The sequence below is a fragment of the Mus caroli genome, unplaced genomic scaffold (assembly GCF_978045245.1).
Source record: "Mus caroli unplaced genomic scaffold, Mus_caroli_1 scaffold_17, whole genome shotgun sequence".
NCBI lineage: Eukaryota > Metazoa > Chordata > Mammalia > Rodentia > Muridae > Mus > Mus caroli.
This window is the reverse complement of record NW_028227272.1, coordinates 41,262,145-41,283,652: the sequence shown is the minus strand read 5'-3', so window position 1 is coordinate 41,283,652 and position 21,508 is coordinate 41,262,145. Positions and strand designations below refer to the sequence as shown.

At 42.8% G+C, this 21,508-nt stretch overlaps 1 protein-coding gene across 1 annotated transcript in view; it reads left to right on the top strand.

Moving 5' to 3' along the window:
- The window catches only part of Sidt1 (SID1 transmembrane family member 1), a 91,248-nt gene that overhangs the window by 42,281 nt on the left and 27,459 nt on the right, over positions 1-21,508 (top strand). The window contains exons 5-12 of the mRNA XM_021184482.3: positions 2,969-3,070; positions 3,889-3,972; positions 6,005-6,092; positions 7,744-7,815; positions 8,361-8,454; positions 15,792-15,835; positions 19,527-19,598; positions 21,276-21,421. Coding sequence (XP_021040141.1) covers positions 2,969-3,070; positions 3,889-3,972; positions 6,005-6,092; positions 7,744-7,815; positions 8,361-8,454; positions 15,792-15,835; positions 19,527-19,598; positions 21,276-21,421 — 702 coding nt within the window. The remainder of the gene's footprint in view (positions 1-2,968; positions 3,071-3,888; positions 3,973-6,004; positions 6,093-7,743; positions 7,816-8,360; positions 8,455-15,791; positions 15,836-19,526; positions 19,599-21,275; positions 21,422-21,508) is intronic.

The window sequence follows — 21,508 nt, the reverse complement described above, 5'->3', positions numbered from 1 at the left end:
ACTAGTTGGAGACAGGGAGAAACTTAATGTGTAGCTTCTGGCCATTCCTGGGGTATAAATTCCTCCAAGACAGCTTGTGGTGACTCCTCTGCAGGCAGAGGAAAACAGTCAGGGTGGAGTAAGGATGAAACTTGGCTCAGTCCCATTTTATTGGAACGGGCAATGGAGCAAGGCTTCCAGAGTCTGGCCCACATCATTTTACTTTAGCCCTATTCAAGCACAGTACAATTTTAGTGGGGAATTGTTGTTACAATTTTAGGTAACAATCTAGTCCCAAGTACACAACAATGTAAGGTATATTTATGTTGAAATTCTTTACGAAGCACATCTGGCTTCTTTCACAAGAATGAGTACTATTGACTCAGAGATAGTGCCCAAGATTTAGGGTCTAGGGATTTTGACTGAAGTAAATATAAAAAGCTGTGGGTGTCAGCACCGGCCTGTCCCTAAGATAACATGGAAGTCACTTAGGTTTGGCATCATTCATGATGGATCAGTTTTATGACCTAAAAGCAATGCTCAAGGTTTAGGGGAAAAGGTCTGGGATAAATAAAAACACAAATTCTGGAAGATATGGGCAGAGCCTGTCTCATCAGACAGCAAGGGATCACAGGTTGTAAAATGACATTCTTCCTGACATTCCAGAAAGAACATTTGTGCACCTTGTTTCATTGAGGAGGTAAGCCGTTTGTTTAACCCACCTGGCTTCTGTGGTGCTTCCATGTTTGCACAAGGCCTTTTTGTCCTCTATGATGGCAGATTTCAAATCGCCCATATGATGTCATTCTTCCTGTTGGCACTAGCTATACAACGCAGTAAACGTGTGTAAATGAACACCCACTTTTGTTCGTAGCTCTGGGGATTGAACTCTGGACCTTGCACATGCTTATCAAGTGCTCTACCAGTTGAGACACACACACACACACACACACACACACACAGAAACTGGCCCCCAACGAAACTAAGATCAAAAGTTGCTTTCTGGGAAAGTCATCCTATGTACATACTGACACCCAATGGCAAGAAAGGCAGCAGGCGCACTTTGTTCTTCTTAATAGTTAGTGACCATTTAAATTCAAGTGATGTTTAGGGGACCTAGATAGGTGCATCAGCAATTAAGGGCCATTTGCTGCTCTTGTAGATGACCCAGATTTGGTTCCTAGGACCCACACGGTGGCTCCTAGCAGCATCTGATTCTAATTCTAGGGGATAGAACACTTTCTTCTGGCCTCCTCGGGCATTGTATGCATGTGGGTACACAGACATAGATGCAAGCAAAACACACACATAAAATAAAAACAGAATCTTTCTTTCTGATTAAAACATATTTTGAGGCAGGGGTCTAAAACATTTGGAGTTTGTAGTGATTTAGAGATAAATTAGACTGACAATAGTTTGACATCCTTATAAATGTTACATAAAACAGCTAGTGATATATATCCATTGCTCACAGTAATACTCTTGAGTTAGAAACTATGGCTGCTCTGAGACCACCCTGGGACCTCTAGGCTTCTCCTTGGAATAACCCTATTTTGTGTGTATTTGAATCATGCTCCAAAATACACGTCATGGAAAGATTTCTAAACAGGAATGTGAAATGGCATTTTTAAATTCTGACTATCTATATTGAATTAGTTCTCAAAACAACATTAGCAAAGGCCATATTAGAATATAAAATTAAATTTTGACTTTCTTATCTCTTTTTAAAAAAGTGATATATCTACTAGGTCTGTAAGATTTCAGAACTGTTTTTGTAGGTTTCCACAAAACCTTAATCACTAATTTGATGTTTCTTATACAGTTGCGAAACTTGAAATTATCTTCTCCACACACACACACACACATCCTCCATTTTTAAATGTGTTTAAAATAGTTAAAAGTTAAAATGTTTTTCCAATGGATTTGTAACTGAGGTAACTCAAGAGTGTCACCTCTTTTTGTTAGCAATGCTGCTTGTGGGTTAGGAAAGATAGCTCAGAGGTCAAGAGTGCACATTGCTCCTGCAAAAGATGGGAGCATGGTCGCCAGCACCCACCTTGGGCAGCAGCTAATGAGTGTACATAGCTTGCCTTCGGGTCTTAGTGGACACCTTCTCTGGCCTTGGCAGGCACCCACACATGTCATCCTCACCTATTCATGCACACACACACACACAGAAAGAGAGAGAGACACAGAGACACAGATTGACACACACACATACACACACACACACACACACACACACACACAGAGAGAGACACACACACACAGAGACACAGATTGACACACACACATACACACACACACAGAGAGAGAGAGAGAGAGAGAGAGAGAGAGAGAGAGAGTCTACTGATACTTAAAAAATACATTTACCCACAGCCATGATCATATTTCAAGGGCTCATTGTCAAACTTAATCTTTTGATCTAAGAATCTTCTCAAGAACATCTCAGGGAAAGGCTTCTTTACAAAAGGTTTAGGGAAGACTGACATAAAGCTAGTTCTCCCCTCTGACAAGGTCACAATTCTTGAGAAACAGGAATATCTGCTATTCAAGGCGTGGTTTTGTATTTCACAACTAGCACACAGTAAGAACTCTTGTCTGACGTTATATCCTGTGTATCCCTGACTTTGAAAGAAGCTGACAGCAGGGTGCCTAAGTAGAAAGTGGAATGAAGCCCCGCATAAGCTGGTTGATAAGAAATGTCCATATCATAAAATGGAAGGGCAGCCTTGTGTAAATGGCCGCTTGCCTTTGCTGCTATCTTCCTTATGCCTGACGCAGCACCCTGCGGGGAACAGCTCATTGCTCAATGTGTATAAAGTGAATGAATGCCTGAAACAGGGACCAGTTACTGAACTTTGCGTCGGAAATTCACACATGATGATAGAGAAAACAGTCCCATGCGTGTGGGATGATGGTTCGAGTTTCTTTAAACATATCTTAAGATTAATAAATACATCGAGTCCCTCTTTTTTCTCGTTCTCAGTATTTTCTATACAAATTTCCTGAAGACGTGGACTCCGTCATCATTAAAGTGGTGTCTGAGAAGGCTTATCCGTGTTCAGTTGTCTCCGTTCAGAACATCATGGTGAGCCCCAATACTGTCACGTCAGCCTCCTGGCTTGTAAGATCACAGTGTTCCAGAATAGATGGGCGGGGGACTGTTGTCCCCCTCTTACCATTCATCTCCCCCAAATGCCAAATAATAACAACATACCAAATAATATCCATGCACCTGAGTGGGCAGTCCGTGTCTGCTGACACTGATGAGCGATAAGAAGTAGCTGGCTTCTCACCAAGACAAAGAAAAGAAGGCAGGAGAGAATGGGCCATGACAACCAACAAAGAAAAGCCCGTTGTGAGTTCAGTGAGGAAAATAAAATAAAAACCTACCACCCACCGGTTTTGGTTTTAGATTGTAATCATAACATCAGATCCTTTTGGTATCAAAACGTTAGCCAAAAAAAAAAAAAAAAAAGAGGGAGGGGGGTTATATACTTTAAAGCAATCTTCTTATAGTTCTCTTAAATATAGAGTGACTCTAACATTTTAGGTCAAAGTCCGAGGTTTTGTTTGTTTGTTTATTTGGTTTTTGAGATGGAGTTTCTCTGTGTAGCCCTGGCTGTCCTAGAACTTACTCTGTAGACCAGGCTGGCCTCGAACTCAGAGATCCCCCTGCCTCTGTGTCCTGAGTGCTGGCATTAAAGGTGTACGCCACCCTGCCATGCAAAGCCTGAGTTTTAAGAGGACCATTTCATGACTGTTCTGCAGAATAGTTTCCACGGTGTCTAGATTGATCTGATTCCTCTGACCTGTGATGCAGGTGGCATAGAGTTGACACATGCCTGTGGAAGAACACTGAGTGACAATGCTGTTCCATTCTCTTTTGTCTCTCCTGTGCTTTAGTGTCCAGTATATGATCTGGATCACAATGTGGAATTCAATGGTGTCTATCAGTCCATGACCAAGAAAGCCGCCATCACGCTGCAGGTGAGACAGTGCTTCTGAGGTCACAACAGTCATGGGGCCCAACTGATGGTTACTTGCCCACTGGACCAGAGGAGAAACCTGTTCATTATGTACCTTGGATCTCTTTTCTTTCTGATTGGTTTGAAAATGAATGGCGCTCTGCTTGCAGTCAGTGCCTGAGTGGTGGTAGGCAACACTACCCTTCCAGGTGTTCTTTTATCCCCTTAGGGGATTTGGGACTCTACGGGGTGGCAGGACATATATCTGACAGATAGGGCTAAGACCAGATGGTTCCAATTTATTAAGTGAGGTGTGGTAATTTAGGGTAAAGTTTATTACAGCCATTTAAAGCAATTGAACGTATTATAATAATTTCTACCAGTAACACTTACCAAAAGTTGGGTTGAACTCTAGAGAGAATAACAGATCCAAAGGCATATGGATCCTATTTGGGAAATACTTTATCCTTTTGGTATTTATAACTAAACTGATACTTCAGTGGGGTTTTATAGCAAAAAAACAAAAACAAAAACAAAAACAAAAACAAAAACATATATATATTATGCCATCATAGTCCAAGAGACAGTCTATCCCAGTCTCTAGGTTGGTACTTAAATCTCAGACCTGAGCTGTCCTTGTAGCCTAAGGCAACATCACTTGTTGATTAATACATGAAAAATGGAGAGAAGATAAGTATAATTTAGATATCAGATGTAAAATTTTCTATCAGTCAAACTTGAGGTTTTGAGCATCAAGGATTTAATGTCCTCCATGTCTTCTTGTTCATGTTTATTTCTGCCTTAGCATACGAGAATGGTGGGATTCCCCCCCCACAAAAAAAAAAGACAAAACATACAACAAAGTAGGTGTTCATTTGCTTTCTAGTGCTGTATAAAACACCAATAGCAACTTGGGGAGGAAAAGATTTATTTGACTTATACCTCCATATCACGGTTCATCATGCGGTAAGGCAAGGACAGGAAGTCAAGGCAGGAACCTGGAGGCAGGAAATGAAGCAGAAGCCATGAAGGAGTGCTTCTTACTGGCTGTCTTTCCATGGTTCACTCCACTGGCTTTTTTTACACAACCCAGGACCACCTGCCCAGGACACCACCCACGGTGGGCTGGGCCCTCCCACATCAATCATTAATCAAGAAAAGGTTCCACACACTTGCCTATAGGCCCACCTTAGGAAGACATTTTTCTCAGTTGATCATCTCTCTTCCCAGGTTAATGAGAGGCAAAGTGTAGCCATACCTACAGTGCGACTACTTTCAGTGTATTTGGCAGTAAATTGTTACTCTTTTTCTGGACTTGTGCTTCGGGCTAAGACATTTTCTCAGTGAACTAAACACAATGTCAGAAATTTGAGCTTGACACAAATGCCTGGGTTAATGAACTATAATGTATGGTTATCTTGCCAACCCCATTTTCACAAATAGGGATTAACTCATGAACCAGGACTAAAATAGCACAGGTACAGAAATCAAAGCTAGCGCCACAGCCCAGTCCTAACCCAAGTCCTTTGACTCCCTGGCCTCCACTGTTTATCTAACTATTTACTGCATGATATTAGACAAGTTACTTTTCATTAGACTTTAAAAATAAAACCGATAAATTCCTGGATGCATACCTGTAATGCCAGCATGCAGGATGCTGAGGCAGGAGGATGAAGAGTTCAAGGTCAACCTGGGTTACATAGCAAGACTATCTCAAATATATTTGTGTGTATGTACATGTATATACAAATGCCATTTGATAATCTAGGCAACTGATGTTATTGTTTATTGTGTTTATTATTGTACTAAGTCCTCACATGAGCACAGATTTTTAAATTCTCTATGTATCCACTTATATTCATTTTTGGGTAGGGTAATGTTCATGGATGGTCTGGAGCAGAGTGTAAGAATGTGGGAGTCCTTTCTGGGGACTTAGAGAGCCAGGGTGGCTTGTCCTTTTCTTCCTTTTCCTTACTGCCCCTCACACCCCTGGACTGTCTCCTCCTGGCTTTCTTTCTTCCCTGTGAATCATGAGTTTGTTGTGTCTTACACAGAAGAAGGATTTTCCAGATGAGCAGTTCTTCGTGGTGTTTGTGATAAAACCTGAAGATTATGCCTGTGGCGGATCATTCTCCATCCAGGGTAAGAGGCACTGAGGGATACTTGGGAGGGAAGAAAAGGAGGCCAAAAGCTCATCTCTAGCTCTTACTGAGGGGCTAACAGCAGCGACTTGACAAGGCATTCTAGAGACATTTGGATAAAAAATAAAATGAAGTTAATTCCATATCTAAAGGTAGTATGGCTACTACAAAATGTCCCTCAGTACCTTCATCTTTCTAATATAATACGTTAACTCCTTGAGCATCTTATACGATGTATTTTAATCATATTCAAGCCCCACTCCTAACTCTTCTCAGATCCACCATCACCTCCCCACTCCCTCCCAACATCATGTCCTCTTTAATATGTATTTTGTTAAATCACACATAGAATCCAGTTTGTAATGACTGCTTATTCTTGCAGTGTGGGGTCACTCACTGGGGATGATCAATCTATCAGAGGCCACACTTTTTTCCTCATACAGAAGCCATTGACTATCAATAGCTCCTCAGTTAGTAGAGGTCCATGAGCTCCTATCCCCTCAGTGCTAGAATGTTGAATGGATTGATTTTATGCAGCTTTTCAACTTTTTAAAAGTCTTATACCAGTCTTTACATCGTGAGGTCACTTAGTAAGCATTTCCTTTGCTTCTGTGATATAAGTGCAAAAAGGTCTGTTTCCCAGGCCAGTGGGATGGGGCTTACTGACAAGCCAACTGCCCTGAGGTCCATCCCTGGATTGTATGTGGTAGAAAGGGAAACTCAACTGCAGTAAGCTGTCCTCCATAAACACACACACACATGCACACACTCAGAAAGAGAGAGAGAATAAATGAAATAAAAACATTTTTAAAGTCCATTTCCTAAGGAGTCACTTATATGCATCAGCAGTCAGCCCTTCCATAGGGATGTACAAGGAAAATCTAGTTTTATCCCAGTTGTCAAAATTGTACCTCACGAGACTATAAGAAAGCCAATCGTGATGTCATATCCCAATAACAAGGGGTTATATAAGCTCTGATGCAAATGAAAATAATTCCATTGCCCAAAGAGTAGAGTAGACAGTTAATTGAGAACACAGGCCCCCTGCTAATGGGCCATGTGTCACCTACACAGAGGGTGTTTTCTGTTGAGTGTATTACGGCTCCCTTGGTGTCAGGTGACATTTGTACTTGTGTACACTTTAATCTCTTCATTATGGAGCTCTATAGGCTTACCAGCATCCTCTAATGCTCCTGAATAAACTCCAGGGCCTTTGATGACTGTGTAAAGAAAAAACAGTTTTGCTGACTAGGAAAAAATGCAAGCGAAGGAGGATGTAGCTGTCTGGTGTGGGCACATTTCTCTTGAGATGGCTGTGGACATCAGGAGAAAGGTCAGGTCTTTCCCAGTGGAGAAGCAAGGCTGTTCCATTACATTCACGTCACTTGGTACTGCCGAAGTACACCCAAGCAAAGGCCAGTCTGAGAGCCTTTACCAGAGGAACAGCTGACACGTTAGATGTTGGCTCTTCCTCCAGTTCTTCTACATCAGTCAGAGTGGACTCTGTAGAAGACATTGTATAATACAACTGTTCAGAATGGAGGGTGAGAGTCTAGTATCTGATCCATTGTATTCTGTGTCTTGTTTATTTGTGTTATTGTTTTGGTTTTTTTGTCGTTGTTTTTGTACTTTGGTTTTTGTTTTTTAACCAGAAAATGAAAACCAGACCTGGAATCTACAACGATCAAAGAACCTGAAAGTAACCATTGTCCCATCCATCAAAGGTTGGTTTTGGCTTTGGAGTGTGGTGGAGAGAGTCCTGCGGGGGGGGGGGGGGGGATCTACCGTGTCATTAAATGCTAATGTCTCCCTCTCAAGGGGAGCCATCATAAAAATACTCAAGTGTATTTAATGTACAGATAGGATCAGATCTTCTTGAAGAGAAACAAGCTAGCGTGCCTTTTGGTGGTGGAGTGCTTGCCTAACTTGTATGAGGCCCAACAGCCCAGAAAGATGGGGGTGGAGGGTATAAGGAAGGAGAACTAGAGAGAAGGAAGGGGGAAGAGAAATAATGGAAAAGAGAGATAGAGGCAAGGAAAGGAGGGAGGGGACTCAACTCTAGAGTTGTAGATAGTGATCTTTTCAGGTCATCAAGCTACTTGTGTTTAGCATCCCAGTGGCCTCCCACAGTGCTCAGCACCAGTGACATATTATTAGGATTTAAGAATGGATGTGATGGAAGCCTATTGATCCTATAAGCGGTGCTGTCCCCAACACAGTCCTCCTATTTCCAAGGACAAGCTGACCAAAGCTGTTTCTCTCTCCTCAGAATCTGTATATGTGAAATCTAGTCTTTTCAGCATATTCATTTTCATGTCCTTCTACTTGGGATGCCTGCTCGTTGTGCTTGTCCATCATGTGAGGTAGGTGCACAGGTTCTTCCTCCCCTTTGCCTCTCTGTGTGGTGTTCAGAGCATGGGCTTTGGAGCACATTGACTGGCCCACTAAGTGTGGTCTTGGGCAAACTGCTTTTTCTTCTCTACTTGGACTGCAGGTTTCTCTTCTGTGGAGTGAAAGAACGTTTGGCTCACTTGCAGATCTGAAGTCAATGTCCCACATAGCATGCTGGTAGAGTTTTCACTGTGAAAACACAACAGTGAGGTGACTTGTCTGTGTCTGTACCTGAGAATGCTCACTGTAGATCCCGCAGACTGAAGGGAACCGCCAGCTCTTTCCAGCATGGCGTCTGAAAACAAACTGAAGCATTCTGTTGAAAAGTTAATCGAATGCTTAAAATAAATCTTGAGGTATAATCTGTAGCTGGAGCAATGTGCTTTGATACATATTACCAGGTGCACCAATCTCCCTGTAAAATATTCCTTCAGGGTAAAGGGAGGGCTAACAGTGCTGAAATCTGAGCAAGGAAATTTCCCTGCTTAAGAATTTGGAGCGTAACTCTTTCTCCCCCCCCCCCCCCCATTTTAAACATAAGTAAATAGATAACATTTTATAACACTCCCTGCTTCTCTCTGCGGGGCTGAGCTTTGAGAATTCTGGTTTTGTTAGGCTTTCTGAGAAACAACTACAAAAGGATGACGGGAGGCTTACAGTAAACAAATGGAGTTTCCCCCCTCTAATCTTAAACAGGAGACAAAATGTACAAAGACAACAGAGAGCTCTGAGACTGTTTAGGTAAACCACACACCAACTGTGAGCAGTGCTCTTGGCTGCTTCCTTGGCATAACAAAGGCCCATCTCTCAGTCAGGAAACTCTTTTCCACCCTCTTATAAAAGTAGCCTTCAACCTGCTCCCCACCTGGGGTGTGCCTGTAATCCCAACACTCAGGATGGGGGGGGGGAGATTAGCAAATTAGAGAGTTCAGGGCCAGCCTGAGCTACAAGAATGGAGAGCTTGTCCCAGAAGACCAAGGCCTGGGGATATGACTCCGTGGGAAGTGCTTCCCTAGTGTGTGTAAGTCTTGGGTCTGAGCTTCAGCACACCTAAAAAAAAAAAAACAAATAAAAACGGATCCACCGCTTTCTAAACCTGGGTGGATTGAAGCAACAAATTGGGAAATACGCATTGTAGGCCATTTGGGAAAATGGAAATCTATGAAGACATAAAAATCTCAGAGGAAAGATCTAAATACCCACAAAAATCTATCCAGTGAACCCAACAAATTTAGAACAACAGCTACCCATCAGTAAGGTGTTGCCAGCAACATGGACATTCAAATGAGTATATCTCCCCCATAGCGGGCCAAAAGATCACAGATAAACACAGAGGAAGTGCTGGGATTGAAAAATCATCTGCAAACATCACAGCTAACATTCTCTCAGGTTAAGAATGGTCAGTAGAGCAAGGTCTGTACTCACAGCTACTTCAGAGGCTGAGCAAAGGATTGAAAGTTCAAGGTCTACCTGTGCTACAGAGTGAGTCTTAGCCTGGGCAGCCCCGCCTCAAGATTTCAAAAGAAGTCTCCAGGCTGTGGTTACACACGCCTTTAATCCCAGCACTTGGGAGGCAGAAGCAGACCGATCTCTGTGAGTCTGAGGCCAGCCTGGTCGACAGAGCAAGTTCCAGGACAGCCCGGGCTACACAGAGAAACCCCATCTCCAAGAAGGAAACAGAAGGCTGTGGATAAATCTCAGTGATAGACCAGTTTTCTAGCATGGGCCAGACCCTAAATTTAATGCAAAGAAAAATAGTCACCCATGACGGCTAAGTTGAGGAGGGGGATTCTGACAAGGAACAGGCTACAGTGGTTGTGTGACCTGACAGTGTAGCTTCATAAATTACTAAGTCAAGAGAGAAAAATAATAAATGTACAGTGGAGAAACAAAACACACTGATCCATTGATGAGAATAAATACCACTGGGGGAAGGTGAGCAGAGTGTGCCTCCAGACATGACAGCACCCCGAGGGAGGTCTAGCCTCACTCCCTATAGCTCCTACAAATGTATATTTTGAAACTAACCATGGGGAAGCATCAGACACAAAATTTGTCATAAAGGGGACAAAAGGATTCAGTTACAGGAGATGTTAAGTGTGCAACTGAAGACAGTGGATCTTGCATTAAAAGAAAACCAATATGTCATAAAAGACAGTTTTTAGGCCTTTTGGAATTAGAAGACACACAGTCGATGAAAGAGTCTGAAATCCTAGCTATGCTGGGTGAAAAGGAAGACAATCTCCAATTCAAGGTCAGCCTGGGCTACAGAGTGATTCAAGTCCAGCGTGGGCAACTTAGGGCCTGCCTCAGAACAGAAAGTAAACAGTGCCTGAGAGAAACAGGGCACTTGCCTAGCGTGTATGACCCCTAGCAGCACATTAAGTAAATGTGTATGCAAGAATTACATTTGAAGAATTTGACTTTTTTCACTCTGTAGAAATAATGAAGGTAAAATCTCTAACAACCTCAAATGACGTTCAAATGGCACAAGAAAAAGTTTACATACATATAGATGAGAACATGGCTATGAACTAACATACGTGTAGATGAGCATGTGCTGTAAATTAGCATACATGTAGACACCCAGGTGCTATAAATTAACATATATGTAGATGAGTAAAGAGCCGAGGAACAGAGCTAAAGCCAGGCTCATTGGTATAGATGCTGGGGTGACAGAAACAAGAAGCTTGTGAGTTCCTGGAAGTCTAGGCTACTGGGCAAGATCCATTCTGAGAAGAAAGGAAAAAAGAAGAAGAAAGACAGGGAGACAGACAGACAAGGATGCTGACAAGTGGATCAAGGTAAAGGATGTATCAAGAGATGTTCTACATTCTGTTTTTCTATTCATCCTTGAAACATCTCTGTAAATTGAAAATTATTTTAAATTACAAGGTAAAAAACAGAACTTATGTGGTGGTGCCCCAGCTCAGCACTCAGGACTGGGAACTAGGAGCACAGGAAGTCTAGAGTCATTCATCCTTGGCTACATAGTGAGTTGGAGGCTTAATTAGTTACATAAAGATCCTGACTTAAAAAAAATGTTAAAAACAGAAGCTTAGGATACAGGCTAATAGCAAACCTGGAAAGTATTTACAGGGAGGACTACCAACTTGCTATACCAAGTTACAGTTATTAATGTGTTAAATATAGCTGTTTGCCTGATATGTGCCTGATTGTGTGCCGAACCCTCAAAGGATTATCTTGTTTGATGTCCTGAGCCACTATTGGCTGAGATACTGTGATTGTCACTATGCAGAAGGTCAGAGAAATTGAAGCACAGAGGGGTTAAGCAATTTAATCAAGGAGCCACACCCAATACCTAAAGGAGTTAGGATTTGAACTCGGGTAGCCCAGCTCTAGAGTCTAAAGTCTTCAACAGACTTGATCAAAGTAAGTCTTGAGTCGTAGTGTTGTAGGGTTTCTACCAGAGAAGACCGATTAACATGGTTGAAGCCAATAGAAAGTCTTTATTAGCCAGCAACTACACTGGGTGTTCTGGATCCCATTGTAGCACTGAACCTTTCTCAGGATGAGCTTTTAAACACAAAAACAGTGTCCTGGGCTGACACACTTTATTAATAAGACCAGAAGTGGAACTACAGAAGCTAAAGGCCAAGGTTAGTATATTTTGAGACTTCCCCAGAACTGTATGGACTTTGATGGGCTAGATATTTTCATTTTGGCTGGTGGGGCTGTTACCTGCTGAGTTTTACAGCCTGGATGGCACTTCCATCTGGGAGTCAGTTGTGCTGAGATCTGGGGTCCTGTTACAGTAGAGGCCTGTGAGAAAGGACAGTCCTGGGCCAGCAAAGAGTGACCACCAGCGTACACCTGAGCAAGTCTAGGATTGTACAGGAGTGAGAAGTTTCCCTCAGATGAGCTTCAGTGTCGCAATAAGCCGTCTTCTGCTCCTTAGTCAGACTTCTCCTAGGTTCAGAAAACAAAATGATTTCTTTAGTCCGCTAATAGGCACCATCCACACCCAAAGGGACAAAAACTGGACTAATGTCCACCATCTCTAAAGCTGTTAGTTCTGCCGCTGAGGTAAGCAGAGCTCTTGAAATCCGTGCTCAGACTCTGTTGAACGTTCACCGCCGATGACTTTGCTACAGTCAAAGTGCCCAAACAGAGACTCTTTCCAAATACAGGCACACTAAAATAGAAACCCAGAGACACAGGACCATTTGGCATTCTAAATAGGGGACTTGACTGAGGGAAGATGCTAATAGGCAGACTTCTTCACGGAACTGAGTGAAGCAAAGTTCTCCATACAACTAAATAAAGCTCTCTGAGCGGGATGCTGTTTGCTGGATGAGACCTTATATTTTATTATTGACATATGTGGGATTTATAGTCTTTAGGATGAGATCGTGATAATAAACACTTGTGACAGACATGGCCCCAGGTCTTGGGGAGCTAAAAGCTTCCTGCTCTCCTGTCCAAGAAACTGGCAATCCTGGACTGGCCTCCTGGTAGTCTCTAATACTCCAAAAGGCCAGCCTGGGACTATGGAATCTCTAAGCAAACAGACAACTCCAAGCCTCAAGCTGCAAGGCTCAGAGGTCTGCCCCCTTATCTACTGGAGGATGAGTGGGTCATGAGGCCAGCCCAGTTTCCAGACCGATTGTCAAGGTGCACCATCTCATCCAACCCAGTATGCCTCATCTGCTACTTTTTAAATTTGCTAACTAGGTGGTACTTCCTGCCTCGCCTTAGCTGTGGAAATTACTTAACTCCTCTCATGGAAAATGGTAGCGATTTCACAACAAAATCCAAGCGTGGGTAAAGCCCGTTATGCCAAATGCTTTATATTCTTGGAACCAAGACAATTACTTACCCATCAGCACCACCAAACTTGATCAGAAAGCCCTCTCCCACAGTGTCCTTGTTCTGAATGAAACAGTCGGGCTGAATCTTAACTGTTCCCCTTAGTGATATGCTTTGTCACTCAACAAATACTTAGTTGTTATCTCCTGTATGTTCAACCCTAACCCAGAGGTTGATGAACAAGAGACCGCATACTCTGCTACCACCTCAACAACAAAGGGGAGAAACCCACAGGCACATAAACCAGAGAGGAATAAACTCAATGGTAAAGTTGAGAGTGGCTAGCAAGACCCCGCTTTGGATTTGATTTGATTGACAGAGAGCCATTTGAAAGCACAGCTATCCAGCAGTGTCAGGATCTAGTGGAGACAGTGACTTTGCAGGGAACAAGAACAAAGGCCCCGGAGCAGGGATAAGTTTGGTGTCTAAGAGAAAAAGAGATGTTTGAAGAGAAGTCCTTTGACAGATGGGTGTTACAACTTGGGGAATGGTCACCTGAAAGTGAATAAGAACGTATTAAAGCCTGCTGCCCTTTCTGTCCCTCCCCTCCAATCTCACATATACAAAAAAAAAAAAAAAAACCTCATTTGAATTCACACAATGATTTGATTGACAGTGCCAAATGGTACATCTAGGGAAAATGGCTTCTTTGAGATAAAGTTCATAAACCATCAGCTGATGCCTTCAATGTACTCGGTTCAGGGGTGTTGATTCACAGCTGCGCAACCATCAGCACTAAATCTTTCATTTCAGAATAATCTCATCACACCAAAATGAGAGTACACGATACAAGGTCAAATACAAAAGCAACATTATTTCCATATGCTAGCAGTGGACAGTCCAAAATAAAAACAGTTCCATCTACAAAAGCATCTGAAGGGATAAATTACTAAGGAGCACAGGTTAAAAATTGAGTGTTAGGGTTAGGTATGCTGAAACTTGTAAAACACCTCTAATGACATTAGAGAATACTTTCCTTTAAAAAAAAAAAAAGCTTCACACGTTCATAGGTTGGCCTACTTGCTGTTAAGAGTGTGTGGCATACAGGATATCAACCATGAAAGAGTGTCTGGTCTTAATGCTCAGAATTTGTGAATATTTTACTTTGTGTCACCCAGTTTGCAGTTATAATAAGGCTGTGAACAGGATCTTTGATTATCAACATAGGACTAACATAATCACAAGTGTCTAATGATGAAGCTGGGGAGATGGCTCAGAGGTTAAGAAGGATTCCAGCTCTTTCAGAGGACCTGAGTTTGATTCCCTGCACCAGTTTCAGAGGGCTCACAACCACCTGTAACTCCAGCTTCAGGGGAATCTGATGCCCTCTTCTGGCCTTTGTGGGCAGTATACTCATGTGCACTTGTACATATAAACTAAATATTTTTAATTTCATAAAAATGGGTAAAGGGCTTAAACAAACACCTCTCCAGGGAAGATATATGGATGCCCAATAAGCACATGAACAGATGTTCATCATTAACCCTTAGAAAAATGCAAATCTAAGCTGCAAATAGTTGCCAAACTCTTAAGATTGGGCATAATAAAAAAAAAATATAAAATGAGAATTAGAAGAGCTGTAGAAAAATGGGAATCCTCAGACTTGGCTGGTGGGAGTGAAACAGTGCTTGCTCCACAGCTTTTGTGGAAAGCAGTTTGGAAGAGTAAAACAGAGTGGCCTCATGCCTAGCAGCTCACATCTAGTTATATACCCAAGAGTCGTGAAGTTAGATCTATAGAACAACATGAACACAAACGGTCACAGCAGTTATTGATACACAACAAAGAGGAACAATTAAAAAAGTACCCACCAAGGGAAAACAAATAAATGAAATGTTGTGCACATACACTGGAATATTATTCAACCATAAACATATTGATGGGCTAATACATGTTACAATATAACATTGAAAACACTATGCTATATCAAGGAAGCCAGTCAAAAAAGTTCATATGTACCGTGATTTCATTTATGTAAACTATCTAGAGGAGGTAAATTTATAAAGACAGCAGGTAGATTGGTAGTTTTCAGGGGCCAGGGTAAGGAGAGAAGTAACAGTGATTGCTACAGATATACGGATTCCTTGGAGGCGGCCGTGAAAATGTTCTAAAATTAGATCCTAGTAGCAGATGCACAAGACTGTGGGTATATCAAAACACATTAAAATGTGTGCTATAAAAGACACTTATTATGATGTAAGTTTATATCTGAAAATGAATGAACGTTCCTAAATAATGCACATGCCTGAGAACAGAATTACTGGATCATACGGTCAGTCTATGTTTGGCTCTCTGGGAAATCGCCAAATTGTCTTCCAAAGTGGCTATGCCATTTTAAATTCCTACCAGTAATTTCGCCAAAGGGCCATTTTTAAAGATTTTCAACAGAGTTTAAAAGAAGATAATACAAAATGCAGAATCCTAAGAGGTTGTGTGCATGCGTATATATGTATGTATTTGTGTGCTTGCTTGCTTGCAGGTTTCAGAGGAAATCCATTGACGGAAGCTTTGGTTCCAGTGATGGTAAGAGATTCCTTGGTTAATTCCCAGTCCCTAATGGTGTTGCATGGTGCAGCCACATCCTTTTTGGTACCTTTTGTCTCTTTTCTTTTTTTCTCCCTTGATTCTTATCCCAGAGCCCTGTCATCCACAGACCTTCTTTTTTTTTTTTTTTTTAAAGATTTATTTATTATATGTAAGTACACTGTAGCTGTCTTCAGACACTACAGAAGAGGGCACCAGATCTCGTTACGGATGGTTGTGAGCCACCATGTGGTTGCTGGGATTTTGAACTCTGGACCTTCGGAAGAGCAGTCGGGTGCTCTTACCCACTGAGCCATCTCACCAGCCCATCCACAGACCTTCTATAGAAGGCAGAGCTAGCAAGAAACAGTTTATAGTTGGTAACTATTGAGATATGGACCCCACACAAAGACTCTGTACCCAGCATGCCTTTAATTATTCATAGGGCACTTGCAACCACTCATCTTTTCTGTAGTTGTCTCAGCCCTGGGAGGGAACTGCTCACAGATACTTTGTATCTGGGGAGAGAGACTTTTTGTATCCCAAAGCTTGGGAATGGCAGTGAGAATGTATTATGTCAACTTGTATGTTGTACATTTTTCCCAAATTGAGATAAAAGCTTTGTGTGTTTCTTTGTTTGTTTGTTTGTTTGTTTAGGCACATAGAAAGTCAAAATATTTGAGACTAGCAAGCACAATAAAAAAATATGTAGCAATTGAAGAATCCAGAGTAATTAGATATCTATCCTGTCCCTCCTCTATGAGAATTCACCATGGATTTCAATCGTCTGATATTTTTATTAAAACTTAAAGCTTCAAATGCGCTCAGTTTGACAAAGCCCAGGTCACTGTGAGCTCCTTCACTGTTGGGGAAGTAGTGAGAACGGAAAATGCAGAGGAGACGGACCTCAGTTGAAGTCAGGCGTAGCCAGTGTTTGGTTCTGTGCTTTCCATACATGAGTCCACAGAACTCTGGAGAGATACCAACTCAGCCTTCACCCAACAGGTTTTCTCCCTTTGCTGGAAGGCTAGATGGCATTCACATTCGTCTTCCTTAAGAGACAGCTTGTCTGTTTTTCCAACTCCCCTTCCCCCAAGCACTTTGTTTTAATAAACATTCAATTACCAATATAAAAGATGTCTGCAAATTTAAAAGGGTAGCCTTCAGAGCAGATGGCGTACAGTGCACTAGTCTGTTTCTCTGCTGGCCCCTACACACTCTGAAGGATACTGGACAAGGCTAGGACAAGGCTCACATCCTCATGGGGCAATGTCAGAGGAAAGTCCCCCCCCCCCACCTCAAATTTCTTCTCGTGTTCTCTTGTAGACTGTATCATATGTCACTATATAGAAATAGTGTTGTGGCTGTGGGTGTCGGTCAGTTGGCAGATCGCCTAGCTAGCTTGCTCCAAGGCCCATGTTGAATCCTCAGCATTATATAAACAGGTTGAGTTGGTGCATGACTGAAATCCTAGCACTTAGGAGGTAGAGGCTGGGCACAGGTTGAGGAGACTTAAAGAAAACAGGTGTTTTCTTCAGTTCAGGAAGTAGAAAGCAGGTGCGCTCACCTCAAACGCCTTTGAAATGGGGTGGAGAAAAGGACCCATTGTGCAAAGAGAAGGTACAGGCCAAGGTGGCACCACCTCTGATGTCCTGTGTGAGCCAAGACCTAACCGACCAAAACAAGAAACCAAAAGAAGGGCAAGCTCCAGCCAGCCAGGGAAGAACTGCCTAGTGACCTTCAGGATGATGGAGCTGAGCCCAGTGAGCTCAGCCAGGAGAGAGAGCCAGAGAGGAGTGTGCTCCCATGAGACACTCACAGGAGGAAAACTAGGCTATAGAAATGTCTTTCTCTCCAATCACCAAGACCGAGAGTCTACGAGGAGTAGGAGTTCTGTGATGTTCAAAGCAACAGGAAACACTCTGAGGGCTGGGCTCAGAGCAAATGCTAAAACAAACCCCAGGTTCTCAGTGGGCAAGACATCCCATGAGATTTGACATATGTGCTGTCCACTCCCTGGCAAGCTGGACACTTGGCTTGCATGAGGTCATTATTTTGCTGCATGTGTGCATGTAATGCATTTTAAATATACACAATAAAAGTAAATTTTGCAAAAAGAAGGTAAGTTTTCACAGATAGCAGTCTGATGGGTTGCTCTCTATCCATTGTCTGTCTGTCTATCTGTGGAAACCTCTTGATCTCTCAGCACTTCTATTTTATCATCTTTAAAATGGTGACAATAATAGCCCGTACCTCTTAGGGCAGCTGAAAAGACAAGAGTGTCTGACACAATCAGAGGGAAATGCCAGCATCAGTCACAGCAAGCAAAGCCTCAGGAGCTGTGGTGGCTCTGCTCATTGTACTGCTTTTGGTCAGCAGGAGCAAGAGCGACAGCCAAAGTCTATGTTATAATGAAGCCAGAACTGACCTAAGTCAAAAGGAGACAGCCAAGCATCCTTGCACAACATTCTCTGTGCTCCAAATTTGATTCTCAATGTTTAAGAGTCTGAAGCTCCACTGAGAATATACCTCAGTGATGGGTATTTCCCTATCTCATGCAAGGCCTTAGATTTGATCCTCAAAACATATGTATCCACCCCCACATGCCCCACACAATGTGTCTAAAGATAATCAGTTTGTCTGCTTTGAACTTGGGCGTAAAGTATGCATGATGTTGACATCATGTTGTATATTTAAGGGTTAGTCCATGGAAGTTCAGAGAGCTGAGCTCTCTAAATAATATGTCAAGCCCAGAAGCAACACCAGGGAGTATGTTTTCTAAAGGTCAAAGTCCCCATCCTTCAGGCCCTGGAACGGCCTTGCCTGCCAAGAACACTGCATTAGCTCCAAGACTCACTGACCAGCTGAGACAACTCTTAGCAAATTCACTGACCAGAGAAAGGAAAATGAGTCGCTTAGGATTGTCCCCTGTCTGAAACTTTTGAATTTGGCACGTAGTTACTTTCTCCTGGAGGGGAAACCAATAGGATCACAGTGGGTTTGTAAATTAAAAACGCAGTCTGGAGCCTGGGTAGTTCAAAACATGTCTTTCTGAGAGTCCATCAGTGGGACAAAGCCTGAAACTGGGATAAAGGAAGTTCGCTGTGACTAGGGAGTGTTCAGAACATTTTTTTTTTTTTACCTCCGTGGTACATTTAGCTTTTATATAACAGTGAACTACATTTTCAGCAAAAATACTGAAATATATTGAGAACAAAGATGTTTCCAAATACTAGGTGTGTTCACTGAAAAATACTTCCCTACCACATCGTGTGACCTGAGTTGTCTGGGGATGTGGCTGAATGGCAGATAAGTTGCATGCAATGTGAAAGGCCCTGGATTCAGTTCCCCAAATCCTACAGAAACAAGAGAGAAAAAGAGAAAGAGGGAGGAGGGAGGGAAGGGTGGAGGGAGAGAGAAAGAGGGAGGAAGGGAGGAAGAAAGAGAGAGAGGTAGAGAGAGAAACTGAAAAGGAGAGAAATGAGGCCACACACTATGATACAGAAAGAGAGGGAGATAGGCTAGATTTGGCCCTATGCACCCATACTGATGGTCCCTGTAGTAAAGTGGAAAGAGAGTCCAATTTAAAGATTGCTGCTTAGCATCTCAGCTACTTCAAGTCAAGTTGTGTGACTTCAGCAGCCGAGGGTAAACCATTTCCCTCCTTTTTGTTGTTTTGTTTTTCCTGCAGGCTCTGGAAATATGGCTGTCTCGCATCCCATCGCTGCCAGCACGCCCGAAGGGAGCAATTATGGGGCAATAGGTACTTCCCACAATGCGTCCTTTGGTAGAGCTCTTTCTTTACTCTGCGGAGAGTAGTGCACAAGGCTCTTTGATGGAAGAGATGAACTGGCTGGATAACCTGGAACGTTCCTTCCAGTGTTCTCTATGATTCTATTATTCTTGTATCTGTTAACTCCCCTTGGGCTGAACTCACTACAGCGGTTGCTATCAAGTTCCAAAGCCCATTTGGGACTTAAAACTTTTTTTTAATTAAGTTTTTATTGTATTCATTTTGGTGAGAGGGCGGGGAAGGGAGAGCATGTGAATATTGGTGGCTGGAAGACTACTTGCAGGAGTTGATTCTGTCCTTCCACCGTATGGGTCCCAGAGACTGAACTTAGATCAGCAAGTATGGCAAGCACCTTTTACACACTGAACCATCTCCCAGCCCCTTGGGTACTAGAACATCATGTCTGTCGTCCATCTGTTCATCTGTCTGTTGGTCTGCCTATTTCTATCTGCCTGTCTGTCATTCTTTTTGTTTATTTGTCACTGTGTATGCCATATGTGTATACAGTGCACATGTGCTGAGGACAATTTTCCTATGCAAGTTCTCTCCTGCTGCTCTGTGAGATCTGAGGATCAAACTCAGGTCATCAGGTCTGCACACAAAGGTCCTCTACCCCCTTTGCTATCTTGCCAGCTCCCCTGGGAGCTGAGTGTAGGGCTTGAAAGACTTGGCACAGCCAGCACTATCAATTGAACAGCTGTCCTCTTGGGGTGTCTGTGGAGTTAGAAGCTTCAGGGCATGAGAAGACTAAGGCAGGGCGGCAAGTGAGCCTGGCTGGAGCTGAACAGACTTTTGCCCCAGCTAAGTTCACAATGAGTCTGGTCAAGGCCACCAAGTTATTTACTGGGCAAACCTACATGTCATTAAGCAGCCTGAAAGGAACTGAGTTCCCCCATAGCTGTCTGGTATGGCAGAAGTGCATGGAGCCCTGTCCCTGCCACTGTGGTTGTAGGTAGCTCATGAATGGTGCACGTTAAACAGTCCTCAGAGGGAGGCTCTGGCTCTGTTCTCTTATTCTGTAACTTGGAGCACGTGGGCCCAGTGTAGGCTACTTATTTTTAGTTCTGTAAGAAGAGGATTTTTTTTTAACAAAAAACCCATCTGAACAGAAGAAATAAAGTGGAAGGTAGGCTCAGCTCACGCTCAAGCTGCACAAATCCCATCTGCTCTAGAACATTCATAGGAACAGAAGAGTCCTTCCTGAGAATGCTGTTTGCGTTACATAATGATAGAAATGGCATGTGGGGGATTTCTCTGGATAATTATTCTATGAGGAATGTACAGCAGTTGGATAGGTATGGGTTTACCCACATGTGTAATCAAAGCTATGAATAACTCTGCATGTGTGTTGCTATACATTGTATTTGTGTTTTTAAAATATGAAACATGAAATACAAGAACAATGTCATTTCTGCATCCAGATATCTACAGAGAAGATTCTATTTTATTCTTTACTGTCAGCCCTAGAAACAGAAATGGGAGAAAAGGAAAAAATGAGGAGGCAGCCCAGGCACATGTCTGGTTGGTAAAGAGTTCATTTGGACGAACATGGTGTTTTCTAGAATGAATGAGCACTGGACTCTCGGCAGAGGAATAGGCTCTGTGCACCATTCTTGGCTTTTAAAGGAGAGGAGTTTTCTGTTTCAGATGAGTCGAGTTCTAGTCCTGGGAGACAGATGTCTTCTTCTGATGGAGGGCAGCCTTGCCACTCAGACACGGACAGCTCTGTGGAGGAGAGTGACTTCGACACCATGCCGGACATCGAAAGCGACAAAAACGTCATCCGGACCAAGGTACCAACACGCCCTGACTGCTGCGGATGAAGCAGAAGAAAGTTTGGTAGTAAAATGAACCTCACCAATGCCTCCGTCTCATTTTTT